This window comes from Alligator sinensis, unplaced genomic scaffold, assembly GCF_000455745.1.
Source record: "Alligator sinensis unplaced genomic scaffold, ASM45574v1 scaffold872_3, whole genome shotgun sequence".
Lineage (NCBI taxonomy): Eukaryota > Metazoa > Chordata > Crocodylia > Alligatoridae > Alligator > Alligator sinensis.
Genome location: NW_005842137.1, coordinates 67298 through 89757, shown reverse-complemented (window position 1 = coordinate 89757; position 22460 = coordinate 67298). Strand labels below are relative to the sequence as shown.

General features: G+C 45.9%; 1 protein-coding gene across 1 annotated transcript in view; it reads right to left on the bottom strand.

The window, feature by feature from the left end:
* UHRF1BP1 (UHRF1 binding protein 1) overlaps nt 1-22377 on the bottom strand; it is a 45920-nt gene extending 23543 nt beyond the window's left edge. Inside the window, exons 1-2 of the mRNA XM_006025287.3 lie at nt 22233-22377; nt 990-1152 (exon numbers count right to left, since the gene is read on the bottom strand). Coding sequence (XP_006025349.1) covers nt 990-1152; nt 22233-22261 — 192 coding nt within the window. The 5' untranslated portion in view covers nt 22262-22377. The remainder of the gene's footprint in view (nt 1-989; nt 1153-22232) is intronic.
* Nucleotides 22378-22460: the final 83 nt, after the last annotated feature.

The following is a 22460-nucleotide window of genomic DNA, read 5'->3' as shown; positions in this document are numbered from 1 at the left end:
TCTCATGTATCATTACCAGTAATAGATGTTCTGCAAACCAAATTTTCATTTCTCTTATGCATGAACAACCCTGCTATGTGTAATAAATTCACAATCATTTTGCAGTTCAATCTGGAATCAAGTTAGTAATTTTGTAGGCTGTGCACAAACCCAAACATAACCCGTTTTACACCCTCTGAGCTACAGTTGCTCTGGAGTTTGAGATGGGGGGTAAGAGCTAACACTTGTTTCTAAATTAAGCAGATCTGATTCTGCATACACACAAGGAGCAGATCGAGTGAGTAAGAGCAGCCTGGTTTAACAATCACTTGGCAAAGAAGAACCACACGTTCGTAGAGAGGTGTTTCTGAAAGCTAAAACACTTTTGCCTTAATTCAGTGCCTGGCATGTGTTGAGGTTGCACAATCTCTTGTCAAATATCAACTGAAAGAAGCCGATTTCCTGCACCAAAAAGCACCAGGAACAAAGTTTTCCCTATGCAGAGCCCCGGCTGCGTGCACAAAAGGACAGTTGCAATCGCATATGCTGTTATTGTGGTTATCCAAGTAAGTGGGGTAACTGTGGATGCTAAGGCTGGCAAGGTGCCTGGCAACTTACTGTTCATGCCATTTTACCCAATTGGTATGGTACTCCTGAAGTCCTGATTACTGAAAATGTGATCCTTAACTATAAGTTACTGCATGGACCCTATGGCATAAGTAGATTTTCAGTGAATGGCACTCCACAAATAATTACGCCTCGTATTTACATTGCTATCCGGTCCAGAGGCTGGCATGCACAAGGGGAATCTGGAATGAGGACTTCATTTCTTCACCATTAAGAAAAGAGCGTGTGTCATGGGTACCACAAGCAGAAAATGCTTGGCCTGCCAGAATTTCATTTCACCAAGATCTTTTACTAGAAAGCCCCAAATTATATCAAATGGTGATTGGCACTAAGTGGACTTGATTGCGTCTGAAAGATGCCATTAGTACAGCATGTCCACTTACCCGAATGGAAGCCTTGTTGCAATAGACTCGTGTGATAGCAAGCCAGGTGGGCAGCTCCAACACATTCTGCAGCACCTCTTCATCCAGTTCCAAGTTAGTCAGCTGCCCCTGACCTTTCAGTGTGCTCAGGTTGATTTTGTCTGGAGAGAGGTTTTTGGTAAACCTGTGGAAAAGAGATCAGAGACAATCAGACTACAAGCCCCAAAGTGTCTGCTAAAAACCAACATCTCTCTACTTAAAAGAAGGGTTATTTTGATGATAAATACCTGCAAATGGGTGAGGATCTTGGCCAAACAAAACAGGGGAATATGGACAAACAGGTAATAAAATGGCCGGTCATGGTTCATCAAACCACAGTACTCCTTTCCAGCATTGTATGTGCTGACTCCTTTTAACTCTCATTTACAGACCCTGAGCCAATTCCCAATGATTTCAATGGAAGTGGGACCAGGAGAGTTTCAGGAACACTCTGCATCTGAATATTATGGTGACTGGCCCTCTAAAACAGACTGCAGAAAGCAGAGAGAGGGCAGAGAAGTGGCATGGAAGTAATAGTTCCTTCTATCTATTTACCAGGATGGGACATCCATCCCCAGAGAAACTTGCATTAAATAGATGACCTGAGGTTGCAAGTACATACCTGTAACTTAGAGAAAAAGACAGAAACCTGTAGTATTGGTATATACCACGGATTGTAAGGCAGTGTTGTTAAACTGAGCTCTACATTTATCGTTTTAATGCATTAGTGGCAAAGTTAAAGCCACCTCCTAAACAACCTCCTTAACTCTGCCCTGATGTTCCCACTACCCCAGGCACCTGTCATATGACAACACATCTATGACAAGTTCAGCATCACAGCTCGCCTTGGAAGCTCAAGTCAAGAATCTTGCTGGGTGTGAATATCTTTAATCATCATATGCTTTGACACTTGAAGCATTTAAAAAAGAAAAACCAAAAAAATATGGAGTTTAAGAGATTTAAAAAGTCCCCTACAGCACTGGGAAAATCAGAAACCAACAGAACCAGAGTGGGCAGGAACAGGAAACAAAATCATTAGAAACAAAAGGCGAGACTTGACAACAGTAAAGGATTTTAACTTATTTCAGTGGCGCTCTCTTTAAATTCTAGTCTCTAGAGCCAGGGGTTTAGGTTGGAGCCGTGTTGGTCTAAGGACATAGGCAGACAAGGTTCCTTGGGTGAATTTGATATCTTTTATTAGACCAACCCAAATAGTTGGAGAATATTTATTAAGCAAGCTTTCGGGTTCAAAAACCCTTCGCTTCTCAGAGCCAAGCACTTTCCTTGGACAGCATCCCAGCGTGTAACCTAAGTCCTAACCCTGCTACCGAGAGATCCGTCCAAGCTCTCTTTCTTCCCTCCTTTTGGCTGACAACAGCTGCTGATCTCCTCTCTCAGTTCCTTCCCCCAAGAGACTTCCCTGTTTCCATCTCAGCTGCTTGCAGCCTGGTGTCTTCAAATCTCTGATGGTCCCGAGGTCTGCATGCAATGGATGAAAACAATTCCAGTAAGGCCACCCAGGAGCAGTGCAAAGACTTCTGGGGCAAAATCTGTAAGCACCTGGCTGAGCTAGAAGTACCAAGGCCTCTCTTGGCAGAAGTATCAGGACAGACCAGGAGGAACAAAGAGGATGGTAATTTATGGAGGAGGTGATGGGGAGCTCCTGACAATTTTCCCATCAGCAAAAACAGCAGAAACTGCAATACTGGTCATGGAGATTTTAGTGCATTAAAGAGGAAGCAAACAAAAGGCAGCCAGACAGAATTCAGCTGCTGGAAATCTCGGGGAAGTTTTCCTTACTCACAGGGGAAACACACCACTCCTATGGAAAAGCCCACTGCTTCCCGTCAGCAATCGCGAACAACGTACTCAGCACGCAAACTCGGGGCAGCCCATGCAGGGACAGGGACATTTAATGCCCAATTCCCAAAAATGGAAATCTGTATGAGGACTCGATGAAGCTAGTTTAGGCAGCTCCATTCACTCACAAGGTTGCAAGATGTTCCATTCAGATGGCAAGATTAGGAAGAAGGTCACTCCAAAGCTCTGGATGGCTTCAGTCTGACTAGTCCCATCTTTGCAGCAAAAATTACAGTAATATATTGAGGGAGCTGTTCCAGGATACAAACATGTTTCTCATATATACGAGAAGACTGGTTTAATTAGGTTATTAAATAGTGAGTCAGCCCTGGGGGAGTCCAAAGCCACAGTGTATTTCAGGAACAGGATCCAATTCCGTCTATCCAGCTGGAGAAAGCTCTGGTTCAGATCCCCATGTCAGGAGTAACACTGCAAACAGGCTCCTCAGCACAGAAATGTAACTACCAAGGTCTGCACCACGGGCCTGCATTTTCTAAATCTAGTGGGTTTGTGCCCCCCGCCCCCACCACCACTTAGTGCCACGGCCAATTCTTTTTGCTAGCAGCAATGGGAACAGAGAATTCGGTGGTGGCTGCAATAGTGGTCTGCACACTCCCAGTGAAGCAGTGTCCCTGCACCCAGCTGCTGCTGCCGCAGTGGTGGCAGACTCCCATGGGGCCTCCATTGCCCCAGGGATCAGCCAATGCCCAGGGATAACTGCCCACCTCTATTTATGCTACTGCCCCAACACAATTGTTTTAACGTGGTGCTCTGTTCTTCTAGGGGCCAGGCACCAGGGCAGCTCTTTCTGGAGGCAGAGCCCCTTTAAGAACAAGTATTTGGTCTTGGGAGATGCTAGTTGGAAAGAAGTCAGGTGATGCTTACAAAGGGCTGAAAAAACTCAGTTGAAGGCTGCTAGAGACCCAGGAGCAGGGGACAGAGATGGGAAAAGACCTTTGCAATTTGCTTTTGCCAAAACAGCTGGCTTTTGTGCAAGCCTGCGGGTTCTGCACTGGAATAATAAAAGCTGGGGGAAGGGCATGAACCAGACTTGGCTGCAGGATCAGTTTTCCCTGGGTTTGGGGAAACAGGCCAGCAACCTGCAGTAGCAGCTCATTTAGACTGGGACCAGAACCAGAGGGGGAATTTTCATGGCCAGCGTCTCGCTGGAATGGCTGTCTTTGCAGAAGGTCCCTTCCGCACGCAGTCAGATCCAGCGGCGGGCTGCAGCTCACACGAGATGGCAGCAGGATTCAGAAAGGTTGGTGATTTTCTGCCAAATTAAGCCAGGGGCTAATTTCACACGTTCCTCCGTGCTAATTCTAATTCTGCTTGGCAGCCCAGCAAGGGGAGAAGAAAGGCCCCATTGTGAGCCAGGGCAGGAATGGATCCACACATTAGTCACACGCTGCAGTCCCCTCTACCATGAACTGGCCATGTGGGCTCCCCCATTGTGAAGGGCACAAAGACAGGCCTGAGCAAACTCTGCCAGCAGCTCAGCAAGGCAGGGGAGGGGAGGGGCTGTGGCAACAGAGTTGTAGTGTAAAGCTGGCTGGGATGCTAGGAAGACTTGATGATCAGAAAAACAGATTACTTTCCGAAGTGGAAACCATGCCAGGGCAGGATCTGAGAAGCAGCTATGTATTTCCTTGCAACCACACACCCTTATGCTGTCCTGGACAATAGCTTCCGCTGGGAGACAGCAGGACTTGAACAGCTACAAGCTCACCTACTTGTGTTCCTATATCACTTCTAGCCACAGTGATTTTGGAGCCGTAGAGAATCCTACAGCCTTTAACTTGCCACGCTGATGTCCTCCTTTCCAGACTTGACTAATTATTACAACACATTCCTTATCTCTCAACAGGTGAGGGTGCAACACGCCTGCCACTGTCTCAGGCTCAACCGAGGCCAGCGTGTTGACTTTAGACAATTTGCTCCTTTGAGCTGGAAGCCACCCTAATTTAATGACACCTGGGAAGGCAGCCAAGATCAGCACAGCTTCTCGGTTACCACGCAGTGAAATCTGAAGTGTACTGAGTTACAGCTTCCAGTGTGTGTGGTGTGCTACAAGCAACAGGTTCACAGGAGAAATGTATACAGTAAAATTTTGCACATCTGTACACGGACGGAGCTCAGGGTCATGGCTATCACCTCGGTTATCACAAGTAATTGAACCCAGGATCTCAAGAGAGACATGTGAGCCTCTGTGGCTTGAACTAACAGACCAAGTCTCCCAAGAGCTATAGCAGTCATATCCTCTGGGATAGGTACAGAGAACACTGTAGTGGACTGAAAAGCGCTTTGCAAACCAAGTCAAAGAGCCTCACTGTACAGATGTGGAGGCGGAGGCACAGAGGGACAAGTGGCTTACTCACAGGGGCACGGCAAGGAGCAGAACCCAAATCAACCCCAGTCCTACGCTATACTTCCCCACTTGAGACATGCTGCTCTCAACCAGTATATTTGACCAGCCATATTGGCTTGTATCAGAGCACTGCAGAGATAGAACAGGCTTATCAAACAATGATCAGCATCACCACCGCAGCCAGTGCAGAGCTGAAGGCTTCAAACTCAGACACTGAGCAAGATATTATATACAGCCCGATTAAATATCTGCTTTGTATTCATGTGAGTGGAGAGGCCACAGGGAGTCCTGATGGAGCAGATAGAGATGATCACAGCCAGTCCAGCAAGACTGTGCAGAAGAGCCCTCAGTGTAAACTGTTCCAGTTAGCAGCCACAGCAAATCTTGAACTTTTAGGTTCGGAAGTCTACAGGAAGGAGGGATGGGAATGACTTGGCAACAAGTCAACGATTTTCCAAGCTTAGTAGCCCTTTGGACTAGCGTGCTTAAGGCATACCAGTTTGTGTAGCCAACAGCACACATGGGAGCGATGTGGCAAAAGTCATATCCAGCTATCTGATTACCGACACTAAATGGCTTGGTATCCATTTACAGCTCATTTCACTTGGGAGCAGCCTAGAGAACAAATCCGGAGGCAGAGCTTGAACTCATGACTGCAGGCACACCAAGACACCGTAACTGTTTTGTGTCACAACACAAGAACAAAAGCAATGGTAAATAGGGGGAAATGCACACCATTAAGTGAATGAAGAATGAGTCGGTGGATCACTAACCAAACCTCCTAGTGGCATGCACAGCCAGACTGGTGCTTCAAGGCAGAACATGGATTCCCCGAGAAAGCGTCTTGCACAGACTTCATCCCCTCCATACACCTCTGCCACACAAACAGCCCCCCGAGACAGCCCCCAAGCCCTGGTCCTCCAACTCCTGCCCCCCATGGACTTACTGGCATCTAGCTGCTGGAGCTGCTCCCACCACCCTCCCTGGTTGCATGCCGGCCACATGCGTATATGCGCGCACATGCACGTGGCATCCCCTGCCTCCAATTGCCCTTCCTCTACTCCCCCCAGCAGCTCTTTGCAGACTGGAAGGCTGCCAGCCTGCAAGAGGAAACCTGCAATTTCTAGTGGTCTTCTCCTTTGAAGAGGAAAATCCACATTTTTTTTTCCTTTAAAGGAGAATATCTACATTTTTCTCCTTCAAATAAGAACATCTGTGTTTCTCCACAGCCAATGGAAAACCCAGATTCCTGGTCATGAGCAAGAACTAAGGAAACAGGGATTTTTAGTCCCAACTCCAGAGGATTCTTACCAGCTTTACCTCTGAGCAAATCACTTCTCTGTAATTTCCCCATCTGTATAATGAAGTCAGCAATGCCCACCTCTCAGCACCCCGATGAGGATAAAGTGATTGCTTGTGAATGGTTAGATGGCTCTCAGATGAAGCTATATTCAAATTAAAAGTTAATTTAAAGGGGAAAGGTGTGTGCTAGGCTGGAGAGGTATGTGTAAAAGCAGGGGGTGGGTGGGGGCAGTAGCACAGCTCCAGGAGTTTCACACATCTCCAAAGAAAAGTTTTGGTCCTTTTCAAGGGAGGGAAGGACCTGGGAGACTGGACACAATTTGAACAGATGTTTGCTGTCAGGCTCTCTCCATTCATGCTGAGCAGCAGTAAGATTTCTGGCAGCATGGGTTGCTGGTTTGGATAAAGAGTAAACGGAAGCAGGTTGTTGCTGTTGAGAAAATGGACTGGATGGGATACTGCATTTTCTCTTTCCAGAGCTCTTTAACAGAGGGCAACCAACAACGCTCAAACAACCCTCTTCTTTAATCTGCTAGGATTAGGACAAGGAGGAACAACTTGAACCCAGCCCCTTTCTCTCCTTTAGGAGCCTTGCTGCTGCCGAGCCACAAAAGCAACTCACATTCTCCATGTGCCCATACAAGGGTAGTGGTACATATTGTTGCCCTCCTCCCCACCCAAGCATCAGCAAATCAAGAGAAGTAAAGTTCACCTGCAGCACACAGGCTAAAGCTTAACCACCAACATGCACTGAAACCTGGCAAGTGGCTCGACTCCAATTTCACTCTCAGCTGCAGCAACAGGAAACTGGAGATGCAGCGCATAGTAAGGCTTTTCATTTCTAACTACAACGTTCAATCTCATCTGTGCCCCAGTGACCTTTGGAGGACTGGTTCCCTACAATCTGTCTTCTGAGCTCTGTCCAGTCTGTTTCCCCTGGTTCAAACACTGGGGCTTCCAAAATATCCTTCGAAAATGAGGCCTGTTAGCAGATTTCCTTTTTCATCCCATTGCGGTCTATAACTAACTTCGCCTCCCTTGCCACTTCCAGCCCTGAAACACTTCCCAGTTTTCTGAACTCGCCTCTGAATCACTACTTTCTGTCAGTACAGAGGTGCCTGTAACGGTACTACAATGCCCAGTCCTGGACTGAGGAAGGAAGCAGGCGAGCCAGAGTAGCTGTTCTTAACGATAAACTAGCAAAACAAGCTAACAGTTAAAACACGCCTAGATGACTTTAAATCCTTCTTAAACCACCGTGGCTTACTTGGGTTTGAACTGTAAGAGCCAGTTCTCTGGGGAAATCCCTTACTTCTTGGGCAGTTTCTGAACTCCCAGTGTTTTAGCTTTGATAGATTTCAGTCGTATTTGTTTGGATGTTTTGACAGAGAGGAAAGAGGAGCATCTACCTCTCTTCCCCATCACTAACTTTAAAAAGGATATCAAAAGAGGATTTCATTACTCCAAGAACTCATATCTGTGAATACATCTAGATGCCACAAAGCCTACTTATTGTGAGAAGGAAGTCAGCCAAAGCGGACTGCTGGCCTGAAGCCAGGCTATAACAATAAATAATGAATTTGGAAATCAATGTTTACGGTTGTAGTTGTCTGGCAGCATTGATTGCAAGTGAGCAAACATTTCCTGTGCTTGGACAGCGGCAGCACAGGACATACAAAGCCATAAAGCTGATCTCCTTCTGTTCACCAGATCTGTTGTTTCCCATTATTTTGTTCCCAGAGGTGCAAGAAGCCAAACCAGAAAAAAAAATTATTTCAGCTTCTGCAACCACTGCTATTCAGTAACTGTAACATATGTTACAAATTAGCATCTATATCTAAATGCACTAGTTGCATCCATTCATACATTTGTAACTACGATTATTAAATGTGTGAAGTGCCCAGCTATGCACCAGTCGTTCTCAACCTTTATAGACTCAAGGCACCCCTCAGAAAACGCTTGCTCTTAGTTTTCATTTGATTTTTGACTACAGCAAAACAACATCACGATTCTTCTGCTGCAAAAAAAACCCAGAAGAACCATAAGAAGACAGAATACTTTTAACACTATGGATTTCTATTTGAAATCTGGGTTTATCTTGAGAATCACATTTGTGTACCTAACAGTGCTAACCTTTCAGCACCCCGGTTGAGAATCACTAATATACACTACGAGAGGTAAGATTTTACTTGAATCATATTGTGGTGCCATGTATTGGCTGATGCATAAAACTGTATTATCCACCATGTCCACCACAAGTGTGCAACAGTGGATGGAAAAGACTCGAAGTACGAGGGAGGGAAGAGTCGAAATCTGAAAAGGGATGAAAATAATGAGAGTTGTAGGAAAACTGTTGTATTAGGTAGATGCTGCAGAGGACCAGCCTTGTCTCAACAGCAGCCAGCATATAGGACAAGATGAAGAGTTTCTGTCTTAATGGAAAGAGACACTTAATTTAAATACCTTTATCAGCTAATCAGACACAGAGATGGAGGAGACACATTTGGTCATACACAGTGCTACCTTGGATAGGTAGCATATACCTTGGTAACTTGTCTTAAGCGTGCCGTGTAACAGGACTTCCACCATTTCCTTTGGGAAACCACTCTTCAATCATCTGTCTCAGGGATAGGACACCTCCCCTCATATTAAACCCCATTATCTCAGGAGCCAAGAATCACATTCACGTGGCAAGAAGTTCCAGCACAAATAAAGGAAAAGATCAATGGCTTCTAAACGCAGACAAACCTTCAAGGAAAATGGCAGCGGAAGGTTTAAAGATAGCAAACTTGGGTAAATGTCTGAGTTTGAAACTAAAAATAGTTTTGGAAGGAAATAAAACTGGGCAGGAGACCAGAAAACCTGCAAAGAGGGGAAGAGCTACAGTCTGGAAGATCCACAATACTTAGAAAGAGGAATTCAAGGCACAGTTCACAGGACAGAAGCCAAGCAGTTCACTAAGCCAGGCTTTCCGCATGACTGTACAGCGAGCTGCCCACTAAGCATATACAGTCTTGCTCAGCACAAGATTTAGACATTTCAGGTTGGGGACAAGGAACAGAAACACATTTAATTAGGATTAGATTAGACTAATTAGTATTAGATACCCTCTAATATATAGCATTAATCTGCCTGACATCACATTAGCCTAATTAGTACCAATCCATTTAGAATTAAACCCAATTAGTTGTTCAGAAGATGGAAAAACCATGTTGAATTAATAATCTTATCACTTACAGAGTTCTCTCCAACTTTAAAGTGCTTTACAAACCATTAACCAATCCACAGCACCCCAGACAAACAGGCTTGTAAAACTAGCCTGATGTTACAGTGGGAAACTAAAAAAAAAAAAAAATCAGTTAAAAAAAAAAAAAAAAAAAAAAGCAGTGACTTCAGGTCACATAGGCAGAGAGCATCAATCAGCGCTAGTCTCTGCTACACCTCTCCAACAGTGAAGCAACTCTGCTGCCCGTAAGAGCAAAGTATTATATCTATAGGCCTGGGAGTTAAGGTAGCCCCAGCTCAAATCTCTGAATATTCACTGGCTGCTCCAAGCCTCCAGTTAGAGAACTCTGTCAGGCTGAAATCACAGGGATTACTTGTCGCCTGCAGTGAAAAAAAACCCAGCTTCAGGGTTATTAGAACCAGCAGTACATTTCAGAAATTTCAGAGTGGTTTTGTACTTAGAGATTTTTTTAAAACTTATCTACACCGCTGGAAATTTTCCAAGAGCAGAATGGCTGGGATGGTTGAGTCAGGGATGGTCCTGCCTTGAGCAGGTGTCTTTTGAGGTCCCTTCCAGCCCTACTTCCCTACGGTCCTGTGAAAACTGAAGTCTGGGTTTCATAGCATTGGTTTTGAGGGAGCAATTGCTGAGAGAACGACGCTGGACAGAGATCAATCTGGCTTGTAGACTGGCCTTTTCATCTGCCTACGCAGTTGACTAATAGCAAGACTGCATGAAGAGTTATACCTGTAGAAGATTACGGTGTGAATTTAAAGTGCTGCAGTTAGTACGGTATTTTTCCTCAAGTGGATGAATACTGATGTCTATGAATGCTTCTTTGTTTAGATAATTCACTTTGAAAGTGGTTCAATTGAACCAAAAGAGCAAAAGCATCTGCTTAAAGACATCGGGCTGGCATCGGCATGTTGGGTTAACTAGACTTGTATAGTAACTGGTAGCAGTGACCGCAGAATGACAAAAACCCAAGGATTTAGAAATCCAGTTTGAATCCATCCTGCAGAGGAAGCCATGATTTCCAAACAGAAAACAAAGTTACATCCTTGCAGAATCTACATGTCACTGAGGTTTCTTCACCCTTCGTCCCCACCCCCACATTCACTTAAACTCATTTAGACACTCTCTCTGGAGTGGATATCACTCTTCAGTGTTGTGAGACTAAAATAACATGAAGGCCCCAGACTAAAGGAAGGGATTATTCCCCTCTATTTAGCACTGGTGAGGCCACATCTGGAGTAGTGTGTTCAGTTTTGGGTCCCCACTACAGAAACGATGTGGACAAATTGGAGAGAGTCCAGCAGCGGGCAATGAAAATGGTTCAGTGGCTGGAGAACATGAATTGTGAGGAAAGGCTGGGGGAACTGGTCTTATTTAGTCTAGAGAAGAGGAAACTGAGAGGGGATTTAATAGCAGCCTTAAACTACCTGAAGGGAGGTTTGAAAGAGGATGAAGCTGGACTCTCCTCAGTGGTGGCAAGTGACAGAACAAGGAGCAATGGGCTCAAGTTGCAGCAAGGGAAGTTAGGTTGGATATTAGGAAGAATTTTCTCACTGGGAGGGCAGTAAAACACTGGGACAGGCTCCCCAGAGGTGGTGGCAGCTCCATCCTTGATGGTTTTCTAAACCCAGCTAGAAAAAGCTTGGGCTGGGATGATGCAGTTGGAGCTGGTCCTGCTTTGAGCAGGGGGTTGTACTAGATGTGACCTCCTGAGATCCCTTCAAGCCTAATTTTCCATGATTCTATGTTTGCATCTTACAATGCACCTGCTGCAGCCTCTTCGTCACCAGGAGACTCACAAAACAGTCCACTGGCAAATCTGAAAGGATAAAGGGGGAATCTTGGCAGGCTTGATGCACAGTCTTGTTGAGGAGCTGTTTTGCTATTTCTAGTTCATTGCCTGGAAGCTCGGTAACCTTTAAATGCCAGTGATGCAGCGCTCCGAAGTCTGGAACGCAAACCCTGCTCTGCTGCCAGGGTGTTTCCCAAGACTAAACCCTAAGCAAATAACAGCACATCAGGGAAGAAAGTTAAGCAGCAATACAGAAGTCGGTGGATTTTACAGCATCTCAGCACCCTCCTTGCAGTTGGAAGCTCTACATCCTGGATGTTGAACAAATCTTTATTTTGCAACCCGATTCCCTTTGTATTTTACTTCCACCCACCAGAACACAAAAGGCTATTGTGTAATTTAGAGCCAACTCAATTGGTTGTGGGAAAGGTGAAAGCAGAAAAACAAGTCTATAAGAAACACTACCAGAGCAAGGAATAGGAGTTGAGTTTTATGTTCCAGTTCCATGTCTCAAGTTCTGCTCCCACCCGCAACGTTCAAACTGGCTGGCTTATCCTCGCTGCAGATATCTGGCCCCTCTGTAGTGAGGATGAGCATAGGCAGAGAGCAGCAGGGAAGACGGTTGAGAAGGCTACTGTGATGGGGACCGGCAGCTCAGCACAGCTGTGTGCCACCCCTAGCTGGGCTGGACCTTTCCAGACTGTATCCAACTTCTTTGCAGGCTGAATCCAGCCCAGGGATCATAGGTTGCCAGTCCCTGCTCTATGCGACAGATATGCCACTTTTGGTGGGAATAAGCCAGTGACCAGAGAAAGTTAGATGATTCAGCTACACTGTCTCAGGACCCTTCCTGCCTTCTGCACCAAGAAGTTATTTCTGCCACGATGAGGCTTCATCCGACACAGAAAGAGAGTGCATTCCTTTTTCTATGACTTTGTAGTCCAGGTGGAAGCTAGCTTTTCTGGGCCCATCAAGAGCCAAGGAGTTGAAACAGGCTTAGTAGGCCTGAGTATTCAGTTTGTTTGGCGGATTTCTGCAAAGTGTGTTTTTCATTTAAAAGATAAGGTTATCTTTTAAAAGGTCGGAGAAAAAAAAAGAACTCTCGTCAAGTGCATGCATGCTCTTCCCCACCCACACACTGATCCCAGGCAGCTATTAGTTACTTACTCTCTCTCCAACTAGTGGTCTGAGGTCTGTCTGTTCAAAAAGCTTTTATCGATATAGGAAACTAGAAACCAAAAGCCACTGAAACTGCAACTACTACCCAAGACATTTTTAAAATGGACTACCTACTATTCAAAAGCTCTGTATGCACAGTCCTGTTCAGGATGCTGGAAAAAGTAGGTGGGAATAAGATTGAAGACTACGAATAACAAGAAGTTCTCAAACTGTGGTCTGGCTTAATTACCAGGGGAGCCATATCCCTGCAATGTAAATCACTGAAGAACCAAGAAAGGCAAGAATGGATATTGGGAAGGCAAGGGGGAATGAAATGTAGGGTGAACAAAAGTCCCTCTTTTATGCAGTGGACCGGGTAGGAGCTTAGAGCAAGTATTCCAAGCCGTGCCCCAGAGCGGTTTCAGGCTCTAGTGTTTGCAGACTTATCTTCAGAGCAATCTTCATATAATCCAGGGAAGGTGGGTCAGTATTATTCCCATTTACAGCTGAGGAAAGGGAGGCACAGGGAGATTAAGTTATTTCCCAAGGGCCACACAGTGGGTCAGACTTATCCAAAAGCAGCTTTAACTCTCTATTGCCATCACTCACACAGGGAAATACAAGCAGTGTTCCTGAGGAACCATCCACCACCCTGTATCTGGTCTCCACAATTAAGAGCAATGGGGTTGGAACTGCTTGCTCTCCCAAGGTATCATTCCAAGAAAAAGCAGTCAAGGCCTTCTGCATCAAAGGTCTGTGGTACCCTTCTTGGCAAACGGCTCCAGACATGTGTGTTTTCTTCCTATTCCCTACTGTTGGGAACATGTTGGCTGCTTGGTTGTGGGCTCTAGGAGGGATTCATTTCTGGTTTTCACTTACTTTGGCGTCAAGGTTTATTTCTCAGGGTGCCTGTGTCTGAGGCACAGCCTATTACTGGATTTAGTAAAGCACGTTGAAAAAGCAGGAACAGGAGGTTGCCCAAAACAGCAAGTTCCATTTGACTAACAGCTGGCTTAGCATCAGCCTTTCACTGACGGGAGCTTTGTGGTTTCGTGCATTTCCTATAGTTATCACAGCTATTTTATGCACTCGTCACCTCCAGTGTAAGGTGCCGTGAGTTTCCCTGCTCACTGAAAGAGGATTTGACAAGTGCTGAAGGCAAGAACACTTTTGTGCAATGTCATCCTAGAGTCAAATGGGAGACAATATTTACATCACAGGAAAAGGGTGATACGTAAATGCCAATGCAGAATTTTCATCTGTTACGGTTAATATCTTCTCCAGCAGTCTGAGGTGGAAAGCTGTTATTGTACTATTTGAAAGTCAAAAAGACAATGACACGGTCAAAGACAAGGTACTTTTGAGCCACTGAAGCAGAAACATTTTGCTCGGTATATTTTGATGTGTAAGTATGCTAGTGACAAGTGCTAGATTTGCAGCCTAGGGCTAAAAGTCTCTTTTTCCACAGAGTATGCAAGATGCAGGTTTTTCTACACTGGTCATTTGTGAGTCTTAACCTGATTTAAGGTCAGTCATTAATAGGACTGAGAGAGAAATTCAACTCCATGGTCAACGCAGTCCTTGGCCTCTGTGTTAGGACTTCAAAAAGGGGGGGGCACAATTAGTGCCAACAGTGATGGATTTTGAGGCATGGATGCCATCCATTTAGAAATGAACAGACCCTCCCAAATTCATTTCATATGGGCCGGCAGTTGGTAAGCACTTTCAATCACTGTGTGTCTGGACTGTTTTAAAACTGATTTTAGAGGTGAAAGGCTTTACATCCCCCATTACCAATCCCCTTATTCACCTGCTCCCTCTGCAGCAGAACTGCTATTTATTCAGCTCTCCTGCACCCAGTTAGCAAAGGGCGCAGGCTTTTCAGTAGCTGCAAGCAAAGCAAAGGGCAGAACACAGTTGCATCACTGCACAGTTCAAAGTCTTGCTTAATCCACCTGAGATCCAGAGATGCTATTCAGGGGAATTAATGTCTTCCCTGAATTCTAAGGGGATCAAACACGGTAACTGATGTCAGACCATTCAAAGGACTGTGATCCATGAAACAACGTTCGCTTCCAATCAAGTCTGGGTAAAAAGTAGGAAGGAGGATCTACGTTAAAAAGCTAGAAGGGTTAAGATAATTGCACATCTTATATTTATACTGCATCCTTTTTTGCCAAAAGAAACCCAGAGCATTTTCCCAGGCATGCATGCAACAGTCACTTTACTTGTCACTGGAAGGCAGCCACTTTTCAGCTGGGATGCAATAGCTGCTAAAGAGTACACAGGTCCAGTGCCAAACACTTTATGATAAGAAGTGAAAAGGTCTCACATTCAAGTAAAACCACCATGGAATTTAGGAGGGCAGCTTGTCATTTCTGATGATGATTTCCAGATTTCAGGTTTAAGCAGAAAACTACAGTACTGACGAAAGAGAAAGCTCATAGGGGCTTTGGGACTTCCCCCACCCCTGCAGGACTGTACCAGTACAATCAAGTAATCCAACCTCATACCTAACACAGAATCTAGAACCAGTCTCTCCTCCACCCAAATAATTCTTCAGTGACAGAGGCTAAACCACATTTTTCTGACAGAAACACTGCTCTGTCCTGCCTTCTCTGGATGAAAATGATGCGTCCCCAGTGTTATTGCTGTCTTGGCTTCTAACTGAAACCTGAAAAAACTAAGGCTGTGGATAGATGCAAGTCAAAACATTTCAAAAGGGAAGAGGGATGCGTTGTGGAGTATGTATCAGCTGTTCTGATTTCACTGTTACATCTGTCTATTCCAATGGTGTAAGTGAGCTAAATCCCTTTCACTGAAACCCTGAATGAAACAGAGTTCAAGTCACAATGAACTCATTCCCCCTATTGCTCGCAGGAGCAAAAAGGCATGAAAATTACATTATACCCCAAGAAGGTATCCTGATATAGCATAATGTAATGCTGATATAACTTCTGTCTGCAGCATGGTGTAAAGGATTCTTCCTTGCCCAGTCATGTCCTGGCATCACATGAGCGATGTGAGGAAAATTCCCAGCGTTCGAATGGCTATGTACAAACTCCTATCAGACTCCAATTGAAAGTCCTGCTCTCTGTTACTGCAGCCAAAGTGTGGTCTACGAACAGAACTGGGAGATCTGGGTTGTTCTATTCCCAGCTCTAAGCTATACGTGCAGTAGCTGACTCCGCTTCCTTGGGCACATCTGCACATGCAATTAATGCTATTTGGCCTTATTGTGCAGTAAATTTATTACCTGCACATGCAGGTAGTAAATTCACTGGGCAGTAAACTAATTTACTGTGCAGTAAGTGCCTGCATGTATAGATGGAGATGCTTTACTGCACAGTAGATTAGTCTACTGCACCATAAAGCATCTTGTGTAGATATGGCCCTTGTGTGTGAAATCAGAATAACAAAGTTTGCATCTCCCTCCCCACAAAACAAATGAGGACAGTTCAATGCTGCTCATAACGTGTTTTGAACCTTTGATAACAGAGTGCCAAGTAAGACGCTCCCAACATGACCTGTACAATTCTTGCTGTTCCCCTGGTGCTGACTCCTTGTTTCTAGGTGCTTAAGTGCATTAGAAGAAACAAGAAGATACAGTAATGCTTTCCTGAGTTTTTTTCCACATTGGTAATTGCTTTAGTTGCCCCAGGGATGATATGTAATTGCCAGTGAAACAGGGTCAAGTCAACACAATCTTGACTGGGGGAAGGGATAACTCCACACACTTATGAATGGAAGGGAAGCGGCTACAACGCACTATTGTATGACATGGCTCACCCAGGCAAGCGTTTGGGAGCCATCTGCTAGCAAAAGGCAAATATCAAAGTTCCTTCCCTAGGTTTACAGTAGCATTTTGTCCTGCAATTAGAGCTAGAGGAGGTGTTGCTTTCCACATACATGCTGCTTACTGGTTTACATTTGATAAATTTGCTCTGCTTTTAAAACCCCAACTTATTTACACTGAGTCAAATGTAGCTCCAATATTACGTTATGGGAGACACTTCTAGCAGTTTCTCCCATGGCCCAGTCTTCCCGTCCCTGCTGCCAGGTGGATAAAGGAGAAAATGACCAGTTTATAGTGATCAATGGAACCATCTACACAGCCTTTTTACACATTCCAACCACTACTGATGATCGGGCTTTAACTTTCATCAGACTGACCATATTCAGAAAGGGTTACCCCCTTTCATTCACCAACTTACAAGTCCACAGAGAGAGATACAGGACATGAAGGACATCAGCACAAACCGACTGCAACAAAAACTGCCACTCAGGGCTACATTAATTCCTCCCCACCATTAAACCACTTCATTCCAATCTGGATTTCCACAGCTGCAAGTGCTCTCAGCTCCACTCCAGGTCAAGGCTTTGTCTTTCAGTAGGAGCCACTATCCCTGCAGACCCTCCAAACCGGTCCATCCCAGTGTTCCAGTTAAACAGAGGAGACTAGGTACCAGATAACTACAGCTGATGGATTGGGAGTGAAATTTAGCACAAGAAAGTTGTGCCTTGGTACTTTGAAAGCCTTAGAAAGAAAAGCTCCTGGCAGCTTCAGCCTCTGTTCACGGGCATGGGACTAGCAGAGACAAAAAATGACAGCACATGATGATCCCATGTGTTCATATTACCTACATGTGAGCAATTAGGTCAGTGGTTGGTGCCAGCTGGTGGTACAGTACAGCACCATTGGCAAGAAGTGCCACAGTCAAAACCATCAAAGCATTGCCTGAGAACTATGACCAGTTCATAAAAGCTGTACAGAAATCTGCAAGGAAGAACATCCTGCAGGGCTGCCACATAAATTACATCCCAGGCCTCCCTTTGCAAACCACTGGTCTATACAAAGACTACAGGCAACAAACAGTATGAACTAGTGAACTAGACCCTTTTCTGCAAACACCATCCCTACAGGCAAGGAGCTCATGTTAGTCACCACAGAACAACGCAGGAAATCCCGGCAGAGCCTGACTGAGTCAACTGATATGACGCATAATAGTAAAAAGGCATGGGCGACAATATCTTAACTAAGTGACAACCTGCAAAAGGTAGATCAACATCATGTCACCACTAACCAAATTGCTTCTCAGCTGCTTTCTCGATGGATAAAGCCCCAAATCCCAAAACAAACAAAAAAAATCTCAGATTGGAAAGGTACAAGTATCCAAAACACCTGGGTTTTACAAGTCCCTTCTAAATGACAGAGCTGAATGCTGGTATTAACACACTGAAGACTGGGAAAGCAGCCGACCTTCATGACATACTACCCAACAAATCAAGCAATTTGGACCCTAGACTCAAGCAGGGCTCCTCTGCTTATACAACTCATGCGCAGCCAGTCAAAAAATTCTCAAGATATAGTAACATGCTCAGAGAGTGGCACTTCTAAATCCAGGGAAAGATCCATCTGACCTGAAGAGCTTCAAACCTCTCTCTCTGCTATGCCACATACAAATTGTATGAACAACTGATACTGAACTAGCTTGCTCCATACATGGGTAAACACCTAATCCCTAAATAGGGTGGCTTTCGCCCTGGAAAAAAAACAAAAAATAAAAAACAAAACAAAACAAAAAAAAAAAACTCCCAACAATGCGCCAGCTGCTCAATCTAACTCAACATACCCAGGACAGTTTTGAAAGAGGCTAAATTGCCAGAGCTCTGTTTGTCGACCTAACAGCTGCTTATGATACAGTTAACCACCAACGACTCCACCACAAGACCCTGGAAATGAAGAAAGATCTACGACTTACAGAGCTGATATGAACCCTGCTTGAAAACAGACTTTTTTTTTTTGTCAAATTGGATGGGAAGTGAAGCAGATGGAGGCAACAGATTAATGGCCTCTTCAAGGAAGCATGCTTGCTCTGCTGCTATACAACATCTATATGAATGACCAGCCAATTGATTTGGAAACAAAACGTTTCACCTACACAGATGACCTGTGCATAATAGTCCAAAACACTGGCTTTGACCAAATTGAAAACCCCCCTACGCGAGACACTAACTGGCCTAAGCTCATACTACGCTGGAAACTAATTATGTGCTGACCCAGTGAAAACACAAGTATGTGCCTTCCATCTAAAAAACCATGAGGCCAATGGCCAGAACAACATTACATGGTCTGGGGCTCCACTCTCCTACTGTCCAAATCCAGTTTACCTTGGAGCCGCCCTCGGGGGGACCCCCTCATACAAAGAACACATCACAAAGACAAAAGCAAGAAGTGAGCACTCGGAACAACATTCTACATAAGCTCACCGGTTCAAAACGGGGAGTTAGCCTCTCAGCCACCCGAACCGCTGCCCTGGCTCTCAGCTTCTCCTCTGCCGAGTACGCATGGCCTGTATGGCAGAGATCCATACACACTAAGCACCTCGTCCCCATTCTGAACCATAGCTGCCGATGCGTCACAGGATGCCTGAAGCCTACCAGCCTAAACAGTGTGCACCCGCTGGCTGGCTTCGCTCTGCCTGACATCAAAGAGCAGTGGCCAGCAGGATGGAACGATTGAGACTAACTGAAGAGGCAAGACACCTGCTGTACGACCATCCGGCAGCACACAAATGTCTGAAGTCACGCAGGAGCTTCTTCACCAGCATCCAACATCTTGATGCCGCACCCAAGGAGACACGACTACAGATGTGGAACGAAAGGCTGAAGAAAATACCCGACAGTGGAAAAATGGACATTCCAGCAGCCCAATTCTTGCCCCCAGGGGCTGATGAACCACAGCAATGCTGGCAATATCTCAACCACCCACGTACAGGAGTCAGACGCTCCCAAGAACTGATGAAGAAGTGAGGCTATACCACTGGTTCAACCGCCTGTGACTGCAGCACAGAGCCTCAGACTATGCAACACCTGCTGCTTGAAGGCACACACACAATAAACAAGCACAAGCACGTGCAACAAAATGGTCAAATGTGGTGTAGACACGAGAAGATGATCGAAGTCAATAGATGCGTTTCCACAAATGATAACTTGATAAACAAAACTGAATCACTGATGCTGCAACACAGCCCCAGGAGCCCAAGCCAAGTCAAGCTCCAGCACTGTGCTAACATACACCAGGCGGAATTCACGTCTAAGAGCACCTACGTTCCCTCCAGTGTCGATTTTATGCTGGGATGTAAACACCCATGCAGTACTTGCAACCCAAACTGAAGTCCTGTGCCAGTGCAGGAGAATTAAAATATGAAACCAACAGATCGATTTTGTTTCTCCGATCTAAAAATAGTACCAGAGAGTGAATGGCACAGATGGCAGAAAGTACATTCAAGAGCTTAGATGCTTTCTGTTTTAGGAATTCAAGCTGTTTCAAAACTTACTCATCTTGTGTTTTAACATGCATTCCTAATCGAGTGCCCTGTCACCTACAGCAAAACTGACCTTATCGGTCACTGCAGAGTAATCATCCATTATTCAATTGCTAGTGCGTGCGATTTCTTCTAACAATAGTTACTTAACTATTTGGTACAGCACAACTCCCTTGGATTTCCCTGACTCTGGTGTCTTGCCTTTTTCCTTTCTTGCAAATTCCAGAATACAGAGAGGACGGAAAAACCCACCCCCACACAGAATTCACAATCAGCGAGGAGGATAAAAAAAGGAGCAAGGCATTATTTCAAATGCAAATTGAGAACAGAAAATAAAATGAGACAAATGATTCAGTGGCAAAGCTATCTCAAACAAGCAAACATGCCAGTAATTAGAGAAGAGACCCAGAGGGAGTAAAACGGGAAGGGGGGGGTATTTGACAGGAAGCAGACCAGGAGTGCAATATTAGGAAAACAACATCATCCCTACTATAATTTGCTTTTGCAAAGCAACTTTAGGAGGCTCTAATGAATGTAGGTTTCACAATACATGTCGACCAGACAAAGTACAAAGGCCCCCATTCTGCAAGCTTTTTACAGAGCCCCAGCTAAGTCGATGAGAATCTGCATGGGCGCAGGCACCTGATGGGAGATAACCAGATGATGGGCTGGGCTCTGTCTGACTAACCTCAGCCAACACCACAAGCCAGTGTCAATAATCAGCGGCAGAAAAACAAGGGGCAAAAGACAGGATTCCTCCAGACTTCTAACTCCCTGCTCCCACCTTTACACCGTGCTTTCAGACACCGCAGAACAGGGTAGAGAAAAGCACAGCTGAGGACTGATACACAACTAGATTAGAAGCAACAGAGGTGGTGTCTTGAACAAAAAGGGGCTTTAACAGCTCCTGGTATTGAAGCTGAAAGGCAAAAGAGCCAGAAGATGAAGAGGCCATCGGATACCAGCCAGAAAAACGTATGCATCTAAAGCAAAAGATAAAGCATTACACATGGGCAGAAAATAAGTCTCATTTAATGCTGGGAGTTTCAAAATCTAGGATCACTTGGCCTCCTTGAGTTTTGATTACTAATTGCTCCAGCATGCTCTTGTCCATCCAGCCTCATTACAAACAGCTCAGCCCCGCCTGGCAAAGAGCTGGATGCACATGACACACAGCACAGAGACCTGGGACGGGGCGAGGGGAGGGCAGCCAAGATCTGCGCTGTCAGGTCTAACAGAAAATTCATTTAAGATGTCTGGCAACGAATACTCAGTTGCTCTAACAACAGATATCACATCTACTCAAAGAACCTTGCCATTTAAGACGCAGGTTGTAGCCGTGTTGGTCTAAGGACAACCTTGCCATTTAAGACATGCATTTTAAGAAGTTTAGCAGCAGGCTGTGTCACATCTTTTTGGTGTGATGCCTGGAAAGCTGGAGGGCTGAGCAACTGGTGACTCACAGCACAGCCTCAGACAGATGTTCGGCAGAGCAGGCTGCTCATTTAAAAACAAAGAAGTTCCAGGTCCCAGAAACTCTGCAAGGTGGGGGGTTTGCAGGCTGAAAGTCCAAAGCTTGGAGCTCACAGTGCAGAGGACACACAGACTCCCCTAACACCGGGTTTTCTATCCCCTGCTCCTGCGAGCCCCGTGCCTCGGCTTCCCTCCAGCACGGGACAGGAGACGGGCTCGTTTTCTTTTCGTAGAAGAGCTAGAGATGAAAGGGTTGGCGTCCCATTTCCCAGTCTCAATGCACAGACCAAGGGGTCGGCGTCCTATTTTCCTGCACAGACCAAGGGGTCGGCATCCTACTTCCTAGTTCCCCTGTGCAAACCAAAGGGTCGGTATCCTATTCCCTAGTTCCCCTGTACAAACCAAGGGGTCGGCGTCCCATTTCCCCAGCACAAACCAAGGGGTCGGCGTCCCATTTCCTAGTTCCCCTGTGCAAACTAAAGGGTCGGCGTCCTATTTTCCCTGCACAGACCAAGGGGTCGGTGTCCCATTTCGCAGTCTCCCTGTGCAAACCAAGGGGTTGGCGTCCTATTTCCCCAGTACAAACCAAGGGGTCGGCACCTTATTTTCCCTGTGCAAACCAAGGGGTCATCGCCCTGTTTCCCCTGCGCAGACGGAGGGGTCGGCGTCCCATGCCCGGTGCCCCTGGGCACGTCTCCCCCACCTCCGGACGGGGCGAGGAGGGCGCTGCATCCGAGGTCGCCCGAAGGAAGGACGGGCAGGCGGACGGACGGACGGACAGACCGGGCCCTTCCCAGGCCGGAGCTAGAGGCGAGAGGACAGCGCGGCCTCCCGCTGCGCCGGTCCCAAGTCGCGCTGCAGCTCCTGCGCACCGAGGGGCCGCATCCCCTGGCGGGGCGGGGCGGGCCGGGCCGGGCCCTCGGGGGGTCGA